The sequence below is a fragment of the Drosophila persimilis genome, unplaced genomic scaffold (genome assembly GCF_003286085.1).
Source record: "Drosophila persimilis strain 14011-0111.01,24,50 unplaced genomic scaffold, DperRS2 tig00000000-arrow-pilon, whole genome shotgun sequence".
Lineage (NCBI taxonomy): Eukaryota > Metazoa > Arthropoda > Insecta > Diptera > Drosophilidae > Drosophila > Drosophila persimilis.
In genome coordinates this window covers 13,578,951-13,602,343 of record NW_020825288.1, presented here as the reverse complement: position 1 = coordinate 13,602,343, position 23,393 = coordinate 13,578,951, and the positions used below count along the sequence as shown (strand labels likewise).

The 23,393-nt window shown below is 41.5% G+C and overlaps 2 protein-coding genes across 3 annotated transcripts in view; one reads left to right on the top strand and one right to left on the bottom strand.

Annotated features, from left to right (window-relative positions):
• Nucleotides 1-23,393, top strand: part of LOC6588637 (protein roadkill) — a 71,438-nt gene that overhangs the window by 442 nt on the left and 47,603 nt on the right. Inside the window, exon 2 of one of the 2 annotated variants that reach the window (XM_026995403.1) lies at nucleotides 4,624-4,693. Coding sequence is in view for 1 of the 2 variants with exons in the window: in XM_026995402.1 (XP_026851203.1) it covers nucleotides 8,972-8,985 (14 nt within the window). In the remaining variant the exon portion in view is untranslated. Of the gene's footprint in view, nucleotides 1-4,623; nucleotides 4,694-8,961; nucleotides 8,986-23,393 lie in introns of those variants that run through there. The other variant, XM_026995402.1, reaches the window with a different exon arrangement.
• LOC6588213 (probable cytochrome P450 6d5) lies at nucleotides 15-1,903 on the bottom strand. Its single transcript, XM_002013568.2, has 5 exons — nucleotides 1,354-1,903; nucleotides 1,125-1,277; nucleotides 638-1,068; nucleotides 319-567; nucleotides 15-261 (listed from the first exon to the last, which is right to left on the bottom strand). The coding sequence occupies exons 1-5, from the start codon at nucleotides 1,881-1,883 to the stop codon at nucleotides 98-100; spliced, it is 1,527 nt and encodes a 508-aa protein (XP_002013604.1). The 5' UTR covers nucleotides 1,884-1,903; the 3' UTR covers nucleotides 15-97.

The window sequence follows — 23,393 nt, the reverse complement described above, 5'->3', positions numbered from 1 at the left end:
GAGTGGGGGAGAAGTGCATTATTTCACTCGAACTTTAATTATGGTTTGATTTATTATTAACTCTTAGATTACGGGCTAGAAAGAGACATTCAAGCGGCTACTTTTTGCGAGAGATACGGACGGGCACGCCGCCTTTGGGCATCAGGGGGATCCCATGGACACTGAACTCGATCTCCCGCTTCTCTTTGCTCATCTCCAGATTGAAATTCGATAGAATCTTGGCCACAGCAATCTTGACGTTGACTTTTCCCATGCGAAGACCTATAGAATATATATCATTGGAAGATATTGTTTCGATAGAGGGTCTTTTATTCTTACCAATGCAATTGTGGGGACCCTCCCCGAAGGGCATGTACGCCGTCGGGTTAAAGTTCTTATTCTCGTCCAAATACCTCTCTGGCTTGTATGCCAATGGATCTGGGAAGTTCTCTGCATCGCGATGCATTCCAATCAAGGAAATGATAATGGGCGTGCCCTTTTTGACGATCAGTTTGCTATTCGGTATTTGGTATTCCTTTGTGCATACACGATTCAGCAGTGGCAGAGCAGGATATTTGCGAGCAGTCTCTGTAAAATGAGACTCCCTGTTAGATACTTTTCCTTAGAAGAAAGCCACCCTTCCCCAGGCAAGACCCACCCAATACGCAGGCCTCCAGATACTTCATATCCTGTATGGCGTCGTAGGATAGCTTTCCATCGTGCTTTTCCAGCGTACTCCTCACATCCTCCAAGGCCCTGGCCATCACCTCTGGATTCTGGGTCAACTCGTAGATGGTATAGGCCGCCGTTGAGGCTGTCGTCTCGTATCCGGCCACAAAGAAAAGGAACAGCTGTCCGGCAATCAGATCCTTGGACACGCTTTTGAGGCCCTTGTTGGCATTCTGCGCTGACCACATGTTATCATCGTTGCTAATCTTTCCAGTGTTGCGGAGCTGCAACAGAAGTTGCAACAGATCGCGTCGCTCAATATTTTTCTCCTCTCGGAGATCGACAGTGCGGTTGGAGAGTTCCCTTATGCGCTCAGGTCCCTCCTGGGACCAGCCCAAGCGAACAAAGATCTTTTCCAAACTGTCGATGCAAAATGTAAGCCAGGATTTTTTGAATTTTCCCTCTTGAGGACTTACCCTGGGAACAGAAAGGATGTGGTTCCACGTAGGATATCCGTAAATGTATTCTGATTGATGGTTTTTGTGATGGACAGGAATTCGTTGTTGGGATCAGCAAAACTGTCCACATCCAGGCCAAAGATGGTCGAGGCAATGATATCCACAGCATACCTGAGGGATAAAGGAGGGTATTAGATCTGCCTGTATACAACCAAAAAAGAGATCTCATTCCCTTCTTTACACTCACGTTAACAACAACTCCTTCATTTCAATCTCCTGGCTACCCTCTTTGGGTAATTTTCCATTCAAGTGTGCCACCATCTTATCGCCAATTGCCTCGGACGTCGAGAACATGGCCTTAAGCTTGCCCGATGTAAACGAAGGCGTTAGCTTCGCCCTCAGATTGCGCCAATTACTGCCCTCCATGGCAAAAATAGTGGCCGACATGGGATCGTTCTTCTCATCCACATAGATGCCGCGATCGTGGAAGCTGGCAAAATCCTTGACCAAAATATCATGCGCCAGCTGCGGATCCCTCACCAGCAATGCAGGTCGCACGGTCAGGTACATGCCCATCACAGGCTCCTTCGTGGCATTGTACATGTCGTAGATGGCCATTCCGAAGGATCGTTTGCCTCTGCGCACGGAATCCAAGGCGCCAAAGGGTATGGTGACCCCGGCGGAGGGGAAACCCTGGCGATCCCAGTAGCTGAATGTCCACTTGAGATACACATACAGCAGGCTGACTGCCGCAACCAACAAAAGTACTCCAATCATGGTCTATGGAGAGATGTGCCTCTCTACAGCGTTGAAATGATACTAAACCGCTAGATTCCAGCGACAATTTATAGTCGTATGGCAGGCACTCTCGCGCGTTTCGTTTCGAGCGCTCAAAATTTCACCATAAGCTTCTGGCTGATTGTGCTATCTCCGGTGTAAACAAAAAATTCCTATGCGATTCCCGCGATCCTAGGGGGTATTCGTACTTGTTGAGGTCTCGCTGAACAGTTCCTTCGCGGCTATTGGGCTTCATCAGTGTGACATGGCATTTTCATAGCTCTGCAAGCAATGATTATACAGCAAACTGTTTTTCCTATCGACTTTTTTTTTAGGTACAAACACGGAGACAGACGTCGCGCCAATTGATAATGATAGAGCAGCAGCAGGCACTTTAATCGTTCATGTAATCGTATGTATATATTTTATTTACTTGCGATGTGTGTTCGAATGGTGGTTGTTGAATGCAAAAGTAGGGAAGTGAAATGCAATGCAATTCCATTATGAAATTGTTATTCTATGGTGGTTTCTATCTGTAGGTAATCCAGAACAGTTTAGACCTGATATTAAGGAATAAAAAGACATAGTTTAGCTATAAGTTTACTCGATAATCAATCTACTTTTATCCTTTTTTGCATTTACTGTCACTGCTTCGGCTATACGTGTTGCCCGCATCATGCGGCAGCGCTCCTCGGGTTACGTTTGTGATTTTGGTTGTTCTTGGGCCACTTGGGTCTATAATCCTTGTTTAATCCAACCTCTTGGATGATTTATTAAAAAATATCTTTGAAGCATTATCTTTTTAAAGTATCTGAAGGCACTGAAAACCAAGCTGTTTTTAAACACTTTCTTATACACTAAATTTATAAGAGAATTTTCGAAGATGAAACCCAAGAAAATCCCAAGGAAAACACAGCCACAAAATCCCAAACCTCAGATTAGGACAAAAAGGGACATCTTTGTTTCAAAACATAATCATCGTCGAAATCCATAGCAGGTTGTTTTTTCGAAAAATCTTTAACCGGAATTTGAGTGCTTATTTTTGTTAGAAGTAATTTTATGAAATCCATTCGAATGAAAACTAGTTTTCAAGATGCTAATCAAGAGAACGAATTGTGCCTTGTATACCGTATGGAATGGCACGTTTTGCACCCATATTTAACTAAGAAACGAGTAAGCAAATATTGTTTGTTCTATAAACTACGTTTACATAGATCAAGTCGTATGCATCTATGGAATCTATAGGGTATACTTACTGAAAACACCGCTTAGGTCATCATTTTTATGGTTTTACATTGTATTCACGAAAAAAAACAGTCAGAAACAACCTCTTTTCAACATCTTAACTCGATTGAATGCCCTTGAAGCTTAGATATTTTTAAGACACAATTTGCTGTAGAGAGACTTTTGTTTAATCAAAATTAATTTCTTAAAGCTCTCAAAAGTTTTCATCATCTCCCACGCAAATGAATAGCTTCTACAATTTATTAAAATAAAACGCTCAAATGTGAGTCAGCCATAAGCATACGCATATCCACAAAAATTTGAGTGCATATAGGAATTCCTTAAGAGATACACAGACAAGTGTTCTTTGACTTAAAACTGAATACTTGTAGAACATGCTTGGCGGGTCGTATGTCAGAACACTATGATACTCAGTGTTGTATTAATCGAGATATGATCTCCGTCGACTGCAGCCTAAAACTATGCTCTATAAAGTTCCCGTTTCTCTAGCACTAATACTGTTCGAAAGCCAGGTGTTCAAAGAGCCAAACGACTTGTTTTGATCATTCTGGCTATAATAAACAACCGATCGATACATTCTTCTGGAATCTCAAAGGTATGATCATTATAAATGTTTCTACATCTGGGGTATTCTTGCATCTTTAAAAGAATTTTGAAATTTAAGGTACCAGGTACATAACCTCTGAGTACCGGGTATAAATTTTCGCTTGGTCAATTTTTGTGTTGTGAAATTATTAACAATTTGAGCTACGAAATTGTTAATTAATATTTGCGGGTTGTGGTTATATAAAATTATTAAACTTCGCTAAAAATACATATTATATTTGATAAGGAAGATTAACAAAAAGTTTTGATAAGATAACTCTATGAAATTGATAAAGTTTTGGTTTGATAAAGTTCCGTCTGGGTAGTAAAAACAAATTGATAAAAGTTTTTTCTTGGGGATATGCTAGGGGCGGTGCCAACCTATGCAAAATAAATTGACCTAGGCTTAACTGGTGTTTCCCCTCTCAGACAGGTGGGTGCTTTCATTGGTGTTTCCTTCTCTAGAACGGTGGGTGTTCCCCCCCCTTTGAAAGGTGGGCGTTTCGGTTTAGATCCTACAACTATTTCAAGCCAAAAACTTTCCGCTTGGCACCGCTTTGACCCGCTTTGTTGACTTTCGACGTTTATGTGATGGGGCATGTGGGGAAGAGGAAGCGCCATTGAAGGAAGGGGGTCTCTGTTTCTGTCTCTCGTTAAGGTTGTTCACTTGAGAACTTTTGTGCGCTGTCAAAGGTACTCGCGTACTCGCATTTGTTGTTGCTATTCAGCGGAAAGGCAACGACTTTGGCATGGCATGGCGTTGTTGGGGCATGTACTCGTACTCGTACTCGTACTCGTAAGACGTTGAACCGATACCCCATGTATTTTTGTATATTATTTGTATAAAACGAGTTTGTTTTTTTTTTGAGAAAATATGTTTTTAAATCGATAATATTTGTGTTTCTTACAGACCTCTCTCCTCGCCTTAAAGCTGGGATTATTAAGGGACGTTTTTAGACCCTAAAATATTAAAAAATAAGGTGAGTTTTTGTTTATCGTAATATCAATATATCAGATTATCATATCATCAATAATTATATTATAATCAGAGTTATTTTTGTTATTGGACTTTAATCGGGCATTAAATGATTTGCATGGAACTTTTTTTTGCCTCCAACGATATTAAGTCATTAGCATTTGCACTACTTCTCCCTTCCTCTTTATACCGCTCTCTCTCTCTCTCTCTCTCCCATTGTTTTTCTCTTGATAAGCTTCTGTTGTGTCGCGCGTACGTTCTCTTGCAATAAATAGCCTTGATAAGGGCCTTGAACAGCCGCCGCCATCAAACATCTCTCTCAGCCAGAGAGTTTTCGCTCTCTAAAAATGCTGCCCACCAAAGCTTGCGCTCAGCTACGTGCAAGCTCGCTCCCCGCGCAAAGACAAACAAAAGCAAAAGCCGAAGCAAAACAAAAAATCCATCAAGAAGAAAGCTTTTTGGTCGTTTCAGTCAGCTGCTGCGCGTATTTTTGTGATTTTGTGTGCTTTTTTCTCTCCCTAAACGCAAAAATGAGCTCTCTCGCTCTCGCAGCAAGTTGAGAATTGAGAATGTTGAATGTTTGAATTTTTTCTTGGTCGGGCGGGTGAATCAAAAATTGTACGGCAAGCTAAATCAGCTGCTGCGCGTGGCGAGTGTTTTTGTGCTTTTTCCGTACCGTCCGCGACTCCCTCCCGCACATTTACGTCGTCTCATCTGCCACTCTAGTGTGTATTGCTAACTAATTTTCCATAAAAAAACCTATTCGAAACGGTAATGAGTATTCCAAAAGGTGAATTTTCCACACAAAATTAATAGCGTGACTCCTAGGCGCGCGTTTCTCTCTCACCGGAGTGTGACGTGACCTTAATTTTAGTGGAAATTACTTGAGGAAAATGTGTATTAACAAAGTGTATGACAAAAAAGAGCATTAACTAGATGTTAAAACCACAATAACAAGGAAAACGACAGCTTCCTCCTCGAATCTAACGCCCTTCAAAGTCGCTTAAGCCACAAAACGAACCTGAGACCAGTTTTTCTATATATACTACTATCGTATCTTTAGATAGGAGTCGGCTTTTTTACACACACCGACTTTCTTATAGAATCAACCCGGTAAATGTTCTCTCTCTCTCTCTAGCCTCTCAATCTCCCACTCCTCTCCTTCTATCTCTCTTTCTGGCTATATCTTCTGGTTGTTTTTTATCTCTCACTCGTTCGCTCTTTCTAGTCGGTCTCTGACGCAAATCACATGTTTATGTGGTCGTTCGAATTTGATTAAATTTATACACAATTAATTTTTGTTTGCCTAACGTATATGAGAGCTTTGCCGTGGCGTTGCCAGATGTCCCGTTCAAATAGCATTGACATTCTACAAAGGGTGAAAGAGACGGCAAAAGAGTGTGGGGCGGCCGGTCAGCACTACACATGTTTTGTGGAAAAGCTCTCATCCACATCCAATTAAAAACATGTGCTGTGTCCACTCTGTCCGTCCACTATTTTTGTTTATTGTTTATAAATGAGAGAGGCGCTCTCTCTCTCTCCCCCTCTCTTTCGCACTGCATTGGAGGTCAGGCTCTGCTCCAGCCCACAGCAAATGCCGGCGCTGCGCAGCTTTTTGAGAGAGAAGCAAAGCAAAGTAAATGGAAGCTTTTTTTTTCCTCAACTGCGCCAGTTTTTGGCTTTGCTCGAAGCTTATTTGTGTGTTTGTGTGTATGTGCATATAGAAGCACATGTGTGTGCGTGTGGAAACGAGTGATATAGGAAGAACCTTGTATTCGTACATACATATGCATGCACATGAGGCTATGGAATGGAATGGAATTTAGTAGGTTGTAGTTATTGCTGTTGTAGCTCTACAACTTTTGTTGTAGTTTCTCAATTCCGTTGAAGCTGCTGCCCCCCGTGCCACCACCCCGTGCTCTCTGATAATGTCAGTTTTCTGTTATTATAGAGTTTTTTTTTCTTTGCGGTGTTTCAAGGGGCAGAGTATGTATGTATGTACATGACATTTGGAATCATATTATAACTTTTTTTTTTCAAATATCTTTTAAGTGCTTTTTGGAGCAGAGGATTCCTTAGGTGTTTCGGAGCGAAAGGTTATTTTTAGAACCTCTTGTAAAACATTTCTGTTTACGGCTTTGTCTACTGCACTTTCTAGCTCTTTTCATGGTCAAGCAGTTTGGTTTGATAGTTTTCAAATCAAATCATTTCCTCAGTTTGCAATTATGCCTTTTATTGGTTTTTTCTAAAGAGTTTGAGAGTGTATCTGATTAGAATATCTGAACAAAACTCTTTTTCCAGTGCTTGTTGAACTGCTTTTGTTTCTTTTGTCTTCTAACTACAGTTGCAAAGAAAATTCAAGCAGTTCTTGAGCGTTGCCTTTCCCTAGACTGCTTCCCGGATCCACTCAACTGCTTTATTCACGTCGTAGTTTACTTCTATTCATATTTACAGTCTATAGTATTGGTATTTCGGAGCAGCTTCCACATCTTCCATATGTTCTTCCTTCTGATTGGAAAACTGCTTCTTTACAGCTTCTATTTGATAGCTACCCAAATGCCCTTTTCTTTTACCCACCTTCTATTAAAGTTGTTTCTATTTTTCGGACATTAACCTTCTCAACACCTCTTCCAGATCCTCCTCTTTCCACTGCTTGTTCAACTGTTTCCAGGACTGCTTCTTCTAGTCACAGCTACTCCCACATTTCAAGCAGTTTCCTGAATTTCGTTTAAACTTTTTTCTCAATCATTTCTCTACAAGTTTTCACCGACTGCTTCCGCCTCCTCCCCCTGACCCTTCTCCTAGTTTGGATTCTCCTTCTTTGCGTCTTGGGCGTCAATGCTGACCTCCAAAGCTCTTTTTTTGCAATGATTTATTTTGCCGGCTCGCAGCAGCGGCAGCGGCAGCTGCGGAAGCGCCACCAGATTTCTCCTTCTGCCCCATCTGCTCCGTTCCTCTTCGGCTTGTTTGCTCCTCTTCTGCTTTTCTGCTTTTCTGCTTTTCTCTTGTTTCTTTTTCAGTTTTTCTTTTTGTGTTTTCTTTTTATTGATTTCATTTACTATTTGCCCCCGAAGGCTGTGGATTCTTTTTTAATGCCGGGCCATGTGCAAATGTCTAGAAAGAGATGCACTGCCGGTCCGCACGCAGAGTGCAAAAGAGAGGTCCAGACGCTAGACAGTGTGCGGCAGAAAGAGATAGCTAGAGCTTTAAGCACTCTGCTGTTTGGTGGCTCTTTGTTTAATTTTTGCTTATCACAAGCAAAAAAAAAAAACAATAAAAAAACACACAAAAATTCTGCTGCTGCTGATAACTGGAATCGGTTTTTGGTGCTGTGTGTGTTTCCAGTATCTTTCGTTGTTGTTTCGTGAATTTATTTTTATTTTGATTTGGCATTGAACATTGTACGTACGCTCGGTTTTTTCACCCTTCCTCTTTGATGTGTGAGTGCCGTGTCCCGTCTGTGTGTGTGTGTGTGTGTGTGTGTGTGTGTCCGTGCGTGATAATGCTCGTTTGTGTTGGTTGTTGAAAGAGGTGGGGAGGGGGGTGTTATGGGACAGTTGTGCTTATAAATATGGCCTTGCCGGCATGTCCGCGTGTCCGTTTGTTTGTTCTTATGCACAGAAGAGTCTCTCATTTTGGAAATAGCCTCCTCACGTGAATAGGTGGAGCATATGAGAGAGAGATTCAGCCAAATTGGCCAAGAAATATTGTGAAATGATGGAACGGAAATCGATTCTAGGCCGAACAGTCCAATGAAACTCTGGGAAATGTACTTTTTTACCAACAGCTCATATCTTTCACAAATTCGAAGGTATTCTTTAGGGTATCTTAAGTTTCGACCTTTCTTTCGTTGACTTTTTGATTATTTCACGTACAAATATCACGTACTTTGTAGGGGAGTACGTACCCTGGAACCTGGTCATTATATGGTCACACACGTACGCTACACAATTGAAATGTGATAAAATTTATGTGATTTTCTTCTTTATGGTTCTCTCGGGGAAGTTCTTTTGCCGTCCCATTTCCCCCGGCTTATTTCCGTCGTTGTTGTTGTTGGAATACCACTTTAATCATAACTAATTTCTTTGTTGAAGCGCAAAATGCAAAGAACTTGAAACGATTCTCGAAATAAGTGCCAAAAATTTGTAAACAAAAAAAAACACAATAAAAATCAAAGCCAAAAAGTTTTGATCTGTGATTTTGTGGGCGAAAACAGTTTGGAGAAAAATCTATCAAAGTGGATACCCTGGCGCTGCCTCACGGAGGGCTTTCTCATGTTAGAATGGCCTTAGCCAGGTAAGAACGCAGTCTCTTTGGACTACTTTAATCTATTATCTTTTGTCATCACTTTGGAAGACCTTTGGGAATGATTCATCATACAATTTTGCATTGGGAATCTTTGATATTTGAAGGACACTTTGTTTTCAGATAAGTTTCTGTTTTATAAGACCTTATCGCATGGTAGATAATAAAACTCTTTGGTAATGATATCGTAAGAAGAAAGATAACTTAAACGTGATGTACTACGAAAATAAATATACTGCAGTATGCATCTAAGAAAAACCGCAATACCCTCTAAAATATCTCTAGTATCATGTAGTGAGTGACCCTAACTTTTCGAAACAGATCTAGTTTTGAAAAATCCTCCAATATTTCCGCTAGATCCAATGTAAAATCGGACACAACGATAAACATTAAAGTTTGATGATCTTGGGACCAGACATCAATTAGTTTTCTGATGCCACCGCGCGTCATGCCACAAGCAACAACAAAATTCAATGTCGTCATTAAAAGCGATTACCGTTAAGCTATGAAAATATACAACGATAGGAATCGGTGGGGCTGTGGGGTGGTGCGGCGGTGCGGCGGGGGGTGTAAACACTCAAATGAATGCAACATTTGATGCATGTGTGTGTGTGTGTGCGCATTAAAATTCAGGGGCAATGCCGTGCCTAGATGTAATTACCGTTATACTCAAGTGCAAAAAGTGCATATGGGAGATAAATATCAGGTGACCCCCTACTACCGCCGCCTCCCCCTCTATCTCTGTCTCGCTCTGCCCCATCAGTTGATTGTCGTTAAAGTGAAATGAAATTTCAAATTAAAAAAGGAAAACAGAGAAAACGATAGAGGAAGAGGTAAGGTTCGGACGTTGAAACGTTGGTGTTATAGGAATCCGATCTTATGAATCTTTCGATGCGGTTTCGAGCTAAAAATTGCATCAGAGACTGTTTGCTCAAAATCATAACACCCATCTGTGTATAGGGTATCAGAAACTCATTGCAATTGTCGTAATTGTAATTACAAACTGTTGCCGCCGGCCTCTAATGATAACAGGGCGATGTGGGAGTGAAGGAGTGATGGAGAGAGAGAGAGATAACATGAATTGACTTAAGGGACAGCAGCAGGTCCAAGGGGGAAAAGAGTGAGAGAGAGTGTGTGGGTGGGAAGAGTACAAAGAGTAGAGATTAATATAAGGGTAGAGAGTGGAGAATGGCGCAGTAGGGTGACCTCTCTACTGGTGCTGCTGTTGGTGCGCTTCACTTTCACGGATTTCGAAAATGTCTTTTGCATTGAAACTCGATTTCAACTATTTATAGAGAGAAAGTAGACGACGGCCGCTCTACGCTCCACGCTCCACGCTCCACTCTTCACTTAAAATAAAGATCAACGGGCAATGCTCTCACCTTCTCTCAGAGATGGTGTTCTGCCGCTCTACCTTTCAGAATGCCAATGAGATCAATGAGAGCGCACTCCCTTGCGCATGCCTCACCTCGCTGTAACACACTTTGGGCATGCAGGCACAGAGCCTCGTGCTAATTCATTTTAATTCGTTTGACCGAAGGTGAATTGCCCGAGCGACGAGTGTAAGAGAGAGAGGGAGGGACAGCGTGCATGTAAGTGGGGGAATATCGCGGTGAGCTATGAGCGCGTGTGGGCCGCGAGAGAGAGAGGGAGAGGAGAGGTGGGAGTGGAAGGGCTGGCGTACACATTTGCGACAGTAATCTCTCTCTCTACCTACCGCCGCTGCTGCTGCTGCCGCTGCCGCTGCCGCTGCTGTTGCTCTCTTGCTCTTTGTTTTGCATTGTGCATGAGCAGGGTATATCAAACAGAAGGTAAGGTAGTACTGCTATTTGGGTGGCCTAATGTCACGTTTCTCTTTACCTCTCAACCAGCCAAAGCAGATGTAGGCCCCTCTCTCTCTCTTGCTGCTGCCTCACCCCTTCCGTGGAGCGTACCTTGTGCATGAGGAAGTGTGTGCAAGCTTTTTTTTTCAATTTTGTGCGAAGGTGTTTTCATTTCCACTTTGTTCCGATGGCACTGCCGCTTTTGTTGCTGTTGTTGCCAAGGCATTTGTAATTACAATTACACACAAACACACACACAGAGAGAGGAATGTGTGTGTGCGTGTGTGTGTGCATTTTGTTGTAATCATGAGTTACAACAGCATTTTGTTATTGTAAAATGAACAAAATACGACGAGCAAATGCTGTGTCGCAGGCCCATAAGGTCATCGTCTTGCTCTATGATTTTGCGTAATTACAGTTGATAAGGCTGAAAAACCTTTTTGGAAAAGCCCTGACAAGGGGTCATGTGGGTGGGGCTTGGATAAACGTACATGTGTCACAAATACGGAAATGGAAACCTAAATGAAGGATTTTCCATAAAGTAGTCACAAAACAACAAATTGTAGCCCTTTATTGGAGATCCTTACTTATAAGGATATACACTTTCAGGAAGAACCTTTTTCTAGCCATAATACTTTAAAAACAAAACGATGAATGGACTTGAACAGATTAAAGCCGGGGATTACTCATTCGTTCTGGCCCTAAAACGAATATTGGAGACCCTTATCCCTCCTCAACGGTTTCAGCCAACAATTTTCATTTGAGCATACACAAAATCCCCTTCAAATTTTGTAATGATTTCCCAATATCTGTTTTGGACACCTTCCATATGCTGCTGCTCTGTGGCATCAAGGTTCTTTGACACCGAATGTCCCTGCTGTCAGTTAGTGGAACCTGTTGAAGAGAGAGAGAGCGAGAGAGAGGGAGCTTTTAAGGTCTCTCCCATTGTCATAGTCCCACAGAGGGGGGTGAGGGGGTGGGGATTGAATATGGAAATCAATGTGGTCAATAAGAGTGAAGGTTTTTCCCCCCCAATAAACCAATCCATAAATTCTACTCGAGTGTGCGGGCTTGGGGGTGGGGGGTGTACCGTGTGAGACCCTCAAGCCTCAAACTTTGTCATTTTGACGTTGACAAATAGATAAAGGGGCATAAGTGGGCGGGGCGGGGCGGGGCGGTTGGCTACACTGTGATAGAGGTTAGGTTAGAGAACATACAACCCCAAAAAAGAAAAAAAAAACACATTCTCGTTCTATATTTATATCGATGACATGATTTCATTTCAATGTTCATGCCACACAAAACTCACGATTCCCGCGCCCGATAACAATGACACACAATTCACGAATGTGTGTTGCCACACACGTGTGTAAGTGTGTGTGTGTGTGTGTGGGGGGTAGGTGGAAGTTGCCAGCCACCCGCAACGGAATCCGACTACAATCATTGACCCTCAGTCGATGTGTCCACCCCTGTCGCCCCCCTGATATGACTGTGTGGCGTGAAATTTATTGATTCAATATACGTTATACAGTATGTCTCTCTGGCCTAATTGCTGCGGCCAGACACACCAAAGGGAATTATTATAAATGGATTGAGTGCTGCCTTAAAATACCTGAGAAGTGGGTTGGATTAGACACAGAGGACAGGTTTTTGGGGCAATATTTCGAGCGACCCTCAACTAAAACATTCTTGGAAATACTTGAAGGTTGGTGGCTAAAGTTCCTTCAACTAAAATTGGTCCAAAGATTTGGTGTATGCCAGCGACATATCCTGAAGAACATAAACTAGAGAATGAATGAATTACAGAATGCCAAAGATTCCCACAAAATTAGTAGACAACTACTGATGAATGATGAGAAAACTTAAGGAAGGAATCGACAGACATATACGAATTATTGAAGGCATTATACGACTTCCTTGGAGCACATAAACCATGTTATTGTTAACCAATCAAGCCAATCCTGATCCCGAAGTTATGGATCTACCTACATTATTCCATCAACTAGAGACTCTGTACCTTGGAGACCAACAGCGGATATTTGTACGGCCTGTTAAAAGGTTTGCGTTGCCCGACCATACATTTTCAAGGCCCGAGGAGAAAATATATCATCAATTAAGACATTTTCTTATACAAGATATCCTTCAAAATATAAAAGGAAGTTTGTTAACGATCCCCATATACCATTTACCCTAGAGAAAGAATCTCAGGGGGAAGTTATCTCAGGTACCAATGAGGTACTTCCACCTTCTTCCCTTTCTTCCCTCTGTCTCTTAGCAAAACCCAAAATCTTGAACAAATCTCTCTAAACAAAAAATTTCAAAATCTCGAAAGGTCAAGTGTATCATTTAACTCTTTTTCTCCTTTCAATCAGTATCCCTCCCTCAATCGCAATTACCGTTAATTTCCTTCTCCCTCTCTCTCTCTCTCTCTCTCTCTTGAGATGCAAAGAGCTGCAGCAAGCAACATTCAAACATTTAACAAACAGAAATGTTTACAACAAAATAAAAACCATAAAACAATGAAATAGCCAAAAGGAGGTGGAGGCTAAAAGCAATACAACACAACGCAGCAGAGCAGAGCAGAGCGGAGCGGGACAGACGGCGCTGCGGCAGCAGCGGCAGCGAGCAGCTGGCAAGCGACAAAAATGCAACGCCAACGTCCAAAGCCAACAGAGCCACAGCCATAGCCATAGCCATAGCCATAGAAGCCGCGCGTTGGCGTGCTTAAATACAAAAGCAATGCTGCTGTCGCTGTCGCAGTCGCTGCTGCCGCTTTAGCCTCGTTACAGCGCGTCAGCCGCGCCCTCGTAAATGGCAGCACGAGCAGAAGGCAGCGCAGTCGCCCTCCATGCGGCCACAACAGAAAATCTCTTGACACCCGAATTCGTCACCAAACTTTGGACACTTACAACAGCAGAAGCAGAGCCGTGGCAGGGGCAGAGACAGAGACGGAGAGAGAGAGAGGCCAAAAAGCTGACGTCAACGTCTGCGTTGGCGGTGGCAGCAGCGTGTACTACTTTTGTTTTCATTGAAAACGTTTGCTGTAATATGTTTGTGGTATGTTGTGTGGCATCGCAGTCGCAAGTCGAAGTCGAAGCCTCGGTCGCAGTCGCTGCCTCCGTTACAGTCGCAGTCTCTGCTGCTCACATGGTCACTGAGCTTTGGGCTTCGCTGCCTCTGACACCATGTGCTCGCTAGCTGGCTCTCTCCCTCTCCCTCTCCCTCTGGCGCCAGCCTCTCTCACTCTGTGTGTCTCTGGTGTTGCCAGCCGCTCTCTCTCCCTCTCGCTGCCGCTGCCGCTGCTGACTGCGCTGCCTGACGTTGCCTCGCTCATTTGTTTTGGGTCGTATTGACCTTCTTAAAAAGTAGGTAACCTCATTTCTCATTTATCGTGTACAACTTACATGCTGCCTCCTCTGCCGTTACCTCGGTCGCCGTTGATGCCTCTGCTGCCGCTGCTGCTGCCCCTCTGTCTCTGCCAGCTGAGGGTTGCTGCGTTGTGGTGTAAGATCATGATGGGGCGGTGGGGGGCTTGTCTCAGCTGTCACTCAAAGAAATCGCATCGCACGCACTGAGAACGCCTTAATTGTTTTGGCCAAGATTCTTTGATTTGTGTATGTAAATTTTTGTAAAGGTATCAGTCGGGATGCACTCTGTTTCAAAAGAAGGAAGTAGTTTTAAAGAAATACTGCCTATAAATACACCAGAAAGTCATCGATTATGAGATAGAATTACATTTAGTTTTCAAGTAGAGGCCAAAATATCAAAAATGAATGTAGTATTTTTTCAATAAAATACCAGAAATGGATCTATATTTCCATTAACGTAGTCATCACGAAAGTCGAAAGTAGTCAAATCTGGAAATATAATTAAAAATGCTAGAAAAAACTTTAAAAATACTTGACAAATCTTAAAAAATACTATAAAATACCAGAAATAATGAAGCATAATTAGAACTCCAAGACTAATTACAAGAACGAAAAGTCTTCGCTTACACCTTAAAAGAATATCTAGTATTCTTAAAAAATACCACAAATTGATCGATAATTCGATAATATTCGATGTCAATCTAATCCGATTTGTGGGTTTCTGTCTATTCTTGAAACGGATTATATGAATCCAAATCCACTTTAGTAATCCCTCTATTGTGCTGCTCTTCTATTTTGTGTGAATGGCAAATTGCCAGTCACGCGTGGTGGCGCCAAATGAGACTGGTGACGGATGTCACCTCCCATAAAAATCGTGTGCTCAAAGAGAAAACCCTGAAGAGAGTGACTTTGAGCATTTGAGGAAGTCTTCCCCATTCTCGCACACACAAACGAAGGGCATTCGCTGCTGGTGCTCTCGCTCGCACTCAATTGATCGCTTCCTTGTGTCTCTCTGGCGCTGACGTCACAAGGCAACGGATGGCGGGTGACGGGTGACGGGTGGCGATGCCATGTAATTGAGTCCGGAAAATTAAGCAAGGTTTCCTTTTTGGGCCCGAAGGCTAAAAACCAACATAATTTTAAATATAATTTGTGTTGCACTTATGCTTGGGAGAATCTCTCATTGAGAGGCATTGAACGCTCAACGTTTTGCGCTCAGTTGAGCAGAGAGTGAGAGGAGGAGCGGAGGGCGGGCGGGAGAGTGGAGCGTAGCGCACCGGAGCGGAGGTTGTCGCCGTCGTCGTCGTCACCGTCAGAGTCTCGTTTACTATTGACACCATTAATGCTGCCCCGAATGTAGGTCAATTGCGCGCTAATTGCCCCGCACTCGCCTTCTGCCGCCGGGGTCGACTCAATGCTGCTGTTGCCAGTCAGTCGCTGCTGTCGCTGTCGCTGCTGCTACTGTTGCTGTTGCCCCTGCTGATTGACGCTGACTTCGGCAGCTTGACCTTTTAGGCCTCAGGAGCAGCTGTAACTGAAGCTGAAGAAATTTGCTTATATTACGCATACGCCATGCGAGACAAGTAAATAATAAATACAGCTCTGGTTTGGGCGGATTTCTGCTGCTTTTGGATGCCCTTTCTAAGACCAGGATGTGGCCAAGCCGCAAGATATGTAGGACTCATTCGAAGGAAGGTGTTTACTGTACCAAAGAGCATAGAATACTTCAAATACTTTGCAAACATGGATGCAATGTCCCTTTGACTGTACTGTACGCAGTATTACAACCGAAATGCATCATTATATCGATCTTTCTATCGATATATCTATAAAAACTTTGGAAAATAAGTTTAGGAAATCGTTTGTCATTGGTTTTTCACTAGTAATCCCATAAATCATCCTTTGGTTTGCCTTAAGATCGTTCTATCTAAATAAATTCTTTATAGAATTAATTTTAGTTAATTTTCTTCCCCCTCATAAGCACGAAATCTTTAAGAGTATCAAAAACTTCGCTTAGCCTTCCTTTTTCTGTATTCACTTTTTTTGGGGGGGGGGGGGGGGGGGGGGGGGGGGGGAGGCACTCATCAGCCCCCGAAAAACTCTGACCTAGTTTCCGCATTTTTGGGTAACTGAAAAAGTTTTTGTTGCTCGCATTTGTTGCTGGCTTCTTTTGTATTTTTTGCATATTTTATGATTTAATCAAAGGAAATTATACACGCATGTAGAGCAGAGTAGGGAACAGAGCCATAGAGTCACAAAGAGAGAGCATCCAAATCCCATCATCAGGGTGTGCCCTGGGGAAAGAAGTGGAGAATCATACGAGTGGCAACAGTGGCAGAGACTCATGGGGCAATAAAACAGAAACTTGACCCAATTCTGATGCCCTCCGCCGCTGCCTGCTCTCTCGAGGGCCTGGGAAATGTTTTACTGCTCATCCGATAGATAGATAGAACCCTGAAACGTGTACAATAATGATATACAATCCCATAGGTAGCAGGCGGAGAAAAATATACAAATTGAAGGGGTTACATATCAATCGATCTATGAGCTAATTGTGTACTTGGGACACGGCAATGGAATCTGTATGGAAATCGTTTGAAATAGCAAATAAAACAATCATTTCGTTGGGTAATCCAAAGGAATGTGTATCATGTAATACCATAAATGTAAATATGCATATTTATCGGCATCCCCCCAGTAAATCTTTTGCAAATTATGAAATTTTGATTGGAAATCTTGAAAGATTTATGTAAATTGTGCATTAAAAAGGGAACACTTTTTGTTTGGAGGAAATGGTTTTCTAAGAATTCGAAATTTTATTGATAGATTTAGGGCATGTTTCTCAATGATTTTGAACCCAATATCAATTTATTTCTGGGCTTTCATGATGCAAAAAATTCCTAATCGCTTGTGGTATCTGTTTCTGTCTGAATGTGTCCTTTCACTTATGGGAAGTTTTTTATTATTCCACAAATTTGTAGCAGGAATGTATCTTTTAGCTTATGAGAATTTTCGTATAGCGAACTATGACATAAATCTATTAAATTGCAGTAAATCTTGTAAAATCAACTCATCGGAACAGCATCCATAATTTAATTTGATTTTGTGCTCTGTATACAGATATATGTTTGCGTATAAATCTTTAGATGTTGCCCCAATGCCCCTCAAAGCGGGGCAATGCCCCTCCCCTCTCTTTCTCTGGAAACCACTTGTTCGGCTTCTTTATAATTTCCCATTTTGCACACTGCAATTATTTTGTATTCAGTTGAATTGCAACAGATGGTGGCACTCCACCACCCAACATTCCCCTCTCTCTCTTTCTTCCCCTGTCTCCCTTTGATTAATGCATTCATTCCCTGGTGGGAGACCCCTGTAAGGAGCCTTGCCTCTCGAATTGTGCTTCTATTTCATTATTACTATTATTATTCGCATTTTTTTTTTGCACCACTCGCCCAGTCATTTGCCTGTTGCTAGCCAGTGGCTCGACATCTTGTTCTCTCTGTTGATCCCCTTTTGCTCACTCTCTCTTGGTTCCCTTTCTCTCACTGTGTTACTTCTTTTTCTCTGTGTATAATTACGCGCTTCGATACATTTGTATACACTTTTTATTCTGTGTATTTATTTATTCTCAGTCGAAAAAATATCGTATTTATAGACAAACAAATAAATTTAAAGGAAACTTAAACTTTTACTCTAAAAAAAAAATATTTCCTGTGTTCAAATTTAAAATTAAATGAATATTCAAATGGGTAAAATTAAAAAATTAATATTCAAAATTAAAAAAATTAAAACAAATGAAGAAAATAAAAAAAATTGTATTATAGAAAAAAATTGTATTAAAGAAATGTGTACTTACGTGAAATTTCGTTAAATTTTTCGAATGACAGCGCCAAGCTCATTTCCACCTAGATTTCCACATCACGCGTCATGCAGCAGTGCCGCTCGGTCATGTTTTTCGTTTACTACAAATCCTAGATTTTTAAAGGGTGTCCAAGCTTCGTCTTATTGAAATGTGCCACTCTGTCATCTGTTTTCTGTTTCATTCCCTTGTGCGGTCTGTGTCTGTCTCTGGCTCTCCGGCTCGAGGTATTCCCTTTCCATTGGCCGCCAGACCGGAGACAGATCCCATACCTCAAACCCGAGAGTACAATAATGAGAGTAAACCCCAACTACTGACCGAAACTGAACCCAAAGCGAACTGAAAACTGATTCCAAACTGAGACTTCGACTCGGACTGAAACCCGCCACGGGTTCTAGCCTTGTGATTGTTGTTGTTGTTGTTGTTGGTACCTTTAACCTTTGGGTTAATGGAGGCAGCGACGCTCCGAGACGTATCCTTGAAAGTATCTATCCGACGAGGGTCATCAACTACTGCGGCTGGTGCTGGTGCTGTTGCTGTAGCTACTGCTTTTTCATGGTCGAAACGAAGCTCTGGATTACAAAGGGGGGGGATAAATATAATAAAATATGGAAAGGAAAGGAAAGGAAAGGAAAAGGGAGATGCTCGTACAGGATTTGCCAGAGAAGAATCGCTGGGTGCCACACGTGCAACTAATGAGCGAGCAACCACCTTCCATTATCAGTAATTGCTTCTTTTTTTTTGGTTCAAATATCGATTTGAGCTTTTGCATGTTTTCCGTAATCAATATATGAATACCCTCTATATAGTGCGATGTATCTGGTAGATAGACACCGAAGCACACGCACATCCCGCCTTCTCCAAACAGAGAAAGAGAAAAAAAAGCCACGGTTTCAGGTCAGGGTTTCCGAAAAGTACACACACGCACTCGCACCCGAACCCCAACCCAAAGCCCCTGCACCAACCAGACCGTAATTATCTAACCATGAGATAGCGGACGGAATGGACCCTGAAAGAGCCATGGAGGGGCAGGGCAGAGGTGGCTGCGGGGTTAAAAAAGTAAACTGCATTAATGAAAAACTGGGTTATAATTGAAATCAATGAACAAACGACAGGCCACAGAGCTACAGTTCGTAAATCCAGATCCCAAAAGTGGAATTTCAACATAAACAATGCATAAATCCAAAAGATACTTACAACACAGGCGGCTGCGGCATCGGCAACGGCAGCCGCAGCGATGGATCCACGAGAGCCCTACAAAAGTCAAACGGATTTATGACGAGTGCCTCCACAGTGGAGAGTCGCCTCCCGCAAGGCACAGTGGCACGAAAGTCATGCGAAAATGATGGAATACCAAGAAATTGAATATTGGGACTGGAAAAGAAATTGAAGAAAAATATACAAATGGTTTTCATAGGAAAATGTGACGTTATGAAACTAAATTGTTAGAAAAAGGTGCAGATGAAAGACTTTGAAAAAAGAACTTATCCTTTGGGATTTAAGAAACTTGTTGAAGAGATAGGTATCTTTATTTAAACAAAATTAAAAGAAATTTCATCCAATAATACTTAAGAAATTAAATAAAATAATCTTTATATTTTTTAAGATTTTAATTGAATAATTAAGATTTTTTTAACGGAAAAGGATCCCATAATCTTAAAAGATAAAAAACTCGTTTGATGGTAATCCCTTTCTTAAAAAATTGCCAGAAAATAAGTTTCCATGCGGAAATACAGTATGTCAAGAAACTCTTTACACACTGAAATTAAATTACATTTTTTGACTTTGGATAAGAAAATAATGGCCTTTGATTCAAATTTATCAAATTTTTTTAATTCCTAACCATTCAGGGATTAATTATAAAGTAGTTAGTGAAAAAAGAATAACAAAACTATAAATAGGTAACTTACAAAACAACAAAAACAATGATTACTCATTTTTGACACTGTCAAGAAACTCTTTACACAAAATATTTTCATTTTTTAAATTCAAAATTCTTCGTAATTATTTAATATATTTAACTTATTTTAATATTTGGTATGTCCTCCCTTAGCATTGACTACATGCTGGAGCCGTTTTTTCATCGAATTTATCAGTTTTTGTAGGTCATACTCAAAGGGAATCTTTTGCCACTCTTCCAGTATGAATTCTTTTAGCTGATTGCGGTTTTTGGGCTGTCTTTTCCCACTTTTTTCTTCAAGTAGGCCCACAAATTTTCAATGGGGTTAAGATCGGGACTCTGGGGTGGTGTATCAATAACTTTTCCACAGTTGTAAAGCAGCCAAGCTCTCACATTGGACTCTTTATGTTTGGGATCATTGTCTTGATAAAACTTGAATTTAGCCCTATTGTCCGTAATGAGACCAAATTTCTCCGCACTGCTTTTTAAATTTGTTTTTAAAATTTAGAGGTACTGTTTGACATCCATTGTGTTCTCAATAAATGCAATATTTCCCACTCCTCGGATAGAGATGCACCCCCAAATCATAACCGCAAGTTTTCCAAACTTTACAGTCGGAAAGATGTTTCGGTTATCTAAAGCTATTAACGGCTTGCGCCATACTCTGGGTGGACCATCATTGTAATAAAGCATCATTTTTGTTTCGTCGCAATATATGACGTCATCCCAATACTCTGCCGGCTTACTGATCATGTTAACAGCGAAAGTGAAGCGCTTTTCCACATTGACCGACGAAAGCAGCGGTTTTTTTCGTGCCATTCTGGAAGAGTATTTATGGCGTAGAATAACCTGGCGTACTGTTTCGTGTGAAACAACCAAGTCAAGTTCTTCGTCAAGTTCCTTGGCCAGAGTCCTGACCGATATTTGTGGATTCGGATTAACTTTCCTCATAATTACGCGGTCTGCCCGTCTGTCTATCTTCCTTTTACGGCCACCTCCACATTTTGTTTCCAGTCTCCCTTCGTTCTTCGCGAAACTTAGGACATTGTAAATTGTTTTCCTTGATACTGAAAACATGTCTACCATGTCTGCAACAGATTTGCCCAACTGGTGATTATAGTAAATCATTTGGACAACGTCAAACCTTAGTCTTTTGCCAGGCATTTTAAAAATTTCAGAAAGTTAGTCTGTAGATGTCACCCGGTCAAAATTTCGCAACCAAATCAAAGTCAATGCAAAAATAGAGCAGCACTGAGCAACGCCAAAAGCATAGATTACGGTAAAGTCCCGTTTTTTCTAAGAACGAGATCAAAACAGAGCTCGAAAACGAAATGTGTAAAGAGTTTCTTGACAGTGTCAAAAATGAGTAATCATTGTTTTTGTTGTTTTGTAAGTTACCTATTTATAGTTTTGTTATTCTTTTTTCACTAACTACTTTATAATTAATCCCTGAATGGTTAGGAATTAAAAAAATTTGATAAATTTGAACCAAAGGCCATTATTTTCTTATCCAAAGTCAAAAAATTTAATTTATTTTCAGTGTGTAAAGAGTTTCTTGACATACTGTATATCTTTTAAGAATAGAACTATTATTTATTTAAAAGATAGATACAAGAAATTTGCCTATATTTAATTTTTGTGACATTGCCCATTTATTGAACTCCCAATTTATTGTGAATATAGCATATATGTATCTATCTATCCATTAAATTAAATCTCTCCGAATCCTATCTCGATAGTTCTCATATAATATCATCCTTCATATTATTTCCTATAAATTATAATTACAAATATTACTTATGTCCCACTGTAGAGTCACTCTACCTTTGCCCTGAGTGTTTCCTGTCTTTTTCTCTCCCGCTTGGATGTTTCATTCCATTCCGTTTCGTTTCGGCACGCTTAGGTGCTTAACAAATTGAATTCAAGTGGCGGACAGTGGCGGCGGCATCACAAGAAAAGCAGAAGAGGAGTCAAAGATGCAGAAGCAGCAGCACAAGAGGCAAAAGAAGAAGTAACCGCAAAAGAAACAGCAGCACAAGAAGTAACCGCAAAATAGAAGAAGATGAAGCAGAAGCAGTAGAGGCAGGGAAGCCTTCAAACAGCTTTCGTGCGTGACAAAAATGATGACAAAACTTGTCCATACGCCCCCGCCCGCCCGTCCAGTGATGCACATTTTTTTGTGGAGCATTGGATGACATTTTCCGTTTCTTTTTACTGCCATCGTTTCTGCTTCCTCCACATTTGCATACACACACGCGAGGGTTGTTTCAATTCCATTTCATTGGCGTTTCGTTCCACTGTGTGTTTTTTGTTTTTGTTTGCTTCTGGTTGACCATGAAACGGCGGCGGATCGAGTCAAAGAGAGCATGTCCATACATGCTCTTAGAGCTCTTTTAATCATCATCTCTTTCTCGCTGGTAATTTGTATCTTTAAGATACGCGCAACCGACTACTGCCCTGCTGCATCTCTCTGCACATCTTCCACATTCAAAATTTATGATGTAGCCAAAGAGCTAAGTCGCTCGAAAGGCGTGTCCCCCTGTCCATTGTCTGTCCCTCGACTCGTGTGCGCCTGTGTCTGTGTGTCCGTGTTTCCGCTTCATGTCCAAAAGTATCTCAAGAGCAATAACTACCTCTGCTGCTGCCGCTGCTGCTGCCGCTGCTGCTGCGGTTGAGGCTACCTGTCTGTATCTGTATCTGTATCTTTTGTATCTGTCTGTGTGAATGTATCTTGAGGCTACTTAATGTCGACTCAACTTGTATGGCCGCTGACCGCTTCCTTGTCTCTCGGTCTCTCTCGAGGTTGCATCTCTCTCTCTCTCTACCTCTCTATGCATTTTGAATATGCTTAATCCGACTGCCTCTTCTTCCCCCAACTACCGTTTATTGTTGCTAATCGCTTGTATTATATCGCATTTCGTCTACCTTCTGGCTGTATCTTCAACTTTGATCTAGTGTTCATCGTTTTTTCATGGGGCAAGGGGGAGCATCTCCACTAATTACTTAAGGTTTTCCCTCTACACCTTTTCTGTGTGGTCTGGTTTTTAATTTGTATAATAAATCAGTTCTCATTTGAGAGGTCTCCTACTTGTCTTCGAACGAAGAGGGTTCGCTTCTTTAAGCGGAAAAGCGTGAAAATGATGCCATCTGTAATCGGTGAAACGCTTTCACCCGAGAACTCTTGTCGCTTGTCGAGAATTTAACACTTTGTTGGCCACACAGCGAAATTTGATAGTTGTTAGAAAGTATTTTACTTTTCTGTTTACTTTTCCGCTTGTAAGCAAACGATCCCAGCGATCCCAGGCCTAGTTTTCATGTTTCCAAAAGATGTTGGGAGATTATGGAATGCCCAAAATATGAAAGATACAAAGCAGAGATTGTTAGATGTTGAAAAGGAAAGAGTTTTCGCTGAATTTGAGATCTTGAGTCGCTTAAGTGTTGGTAAATCA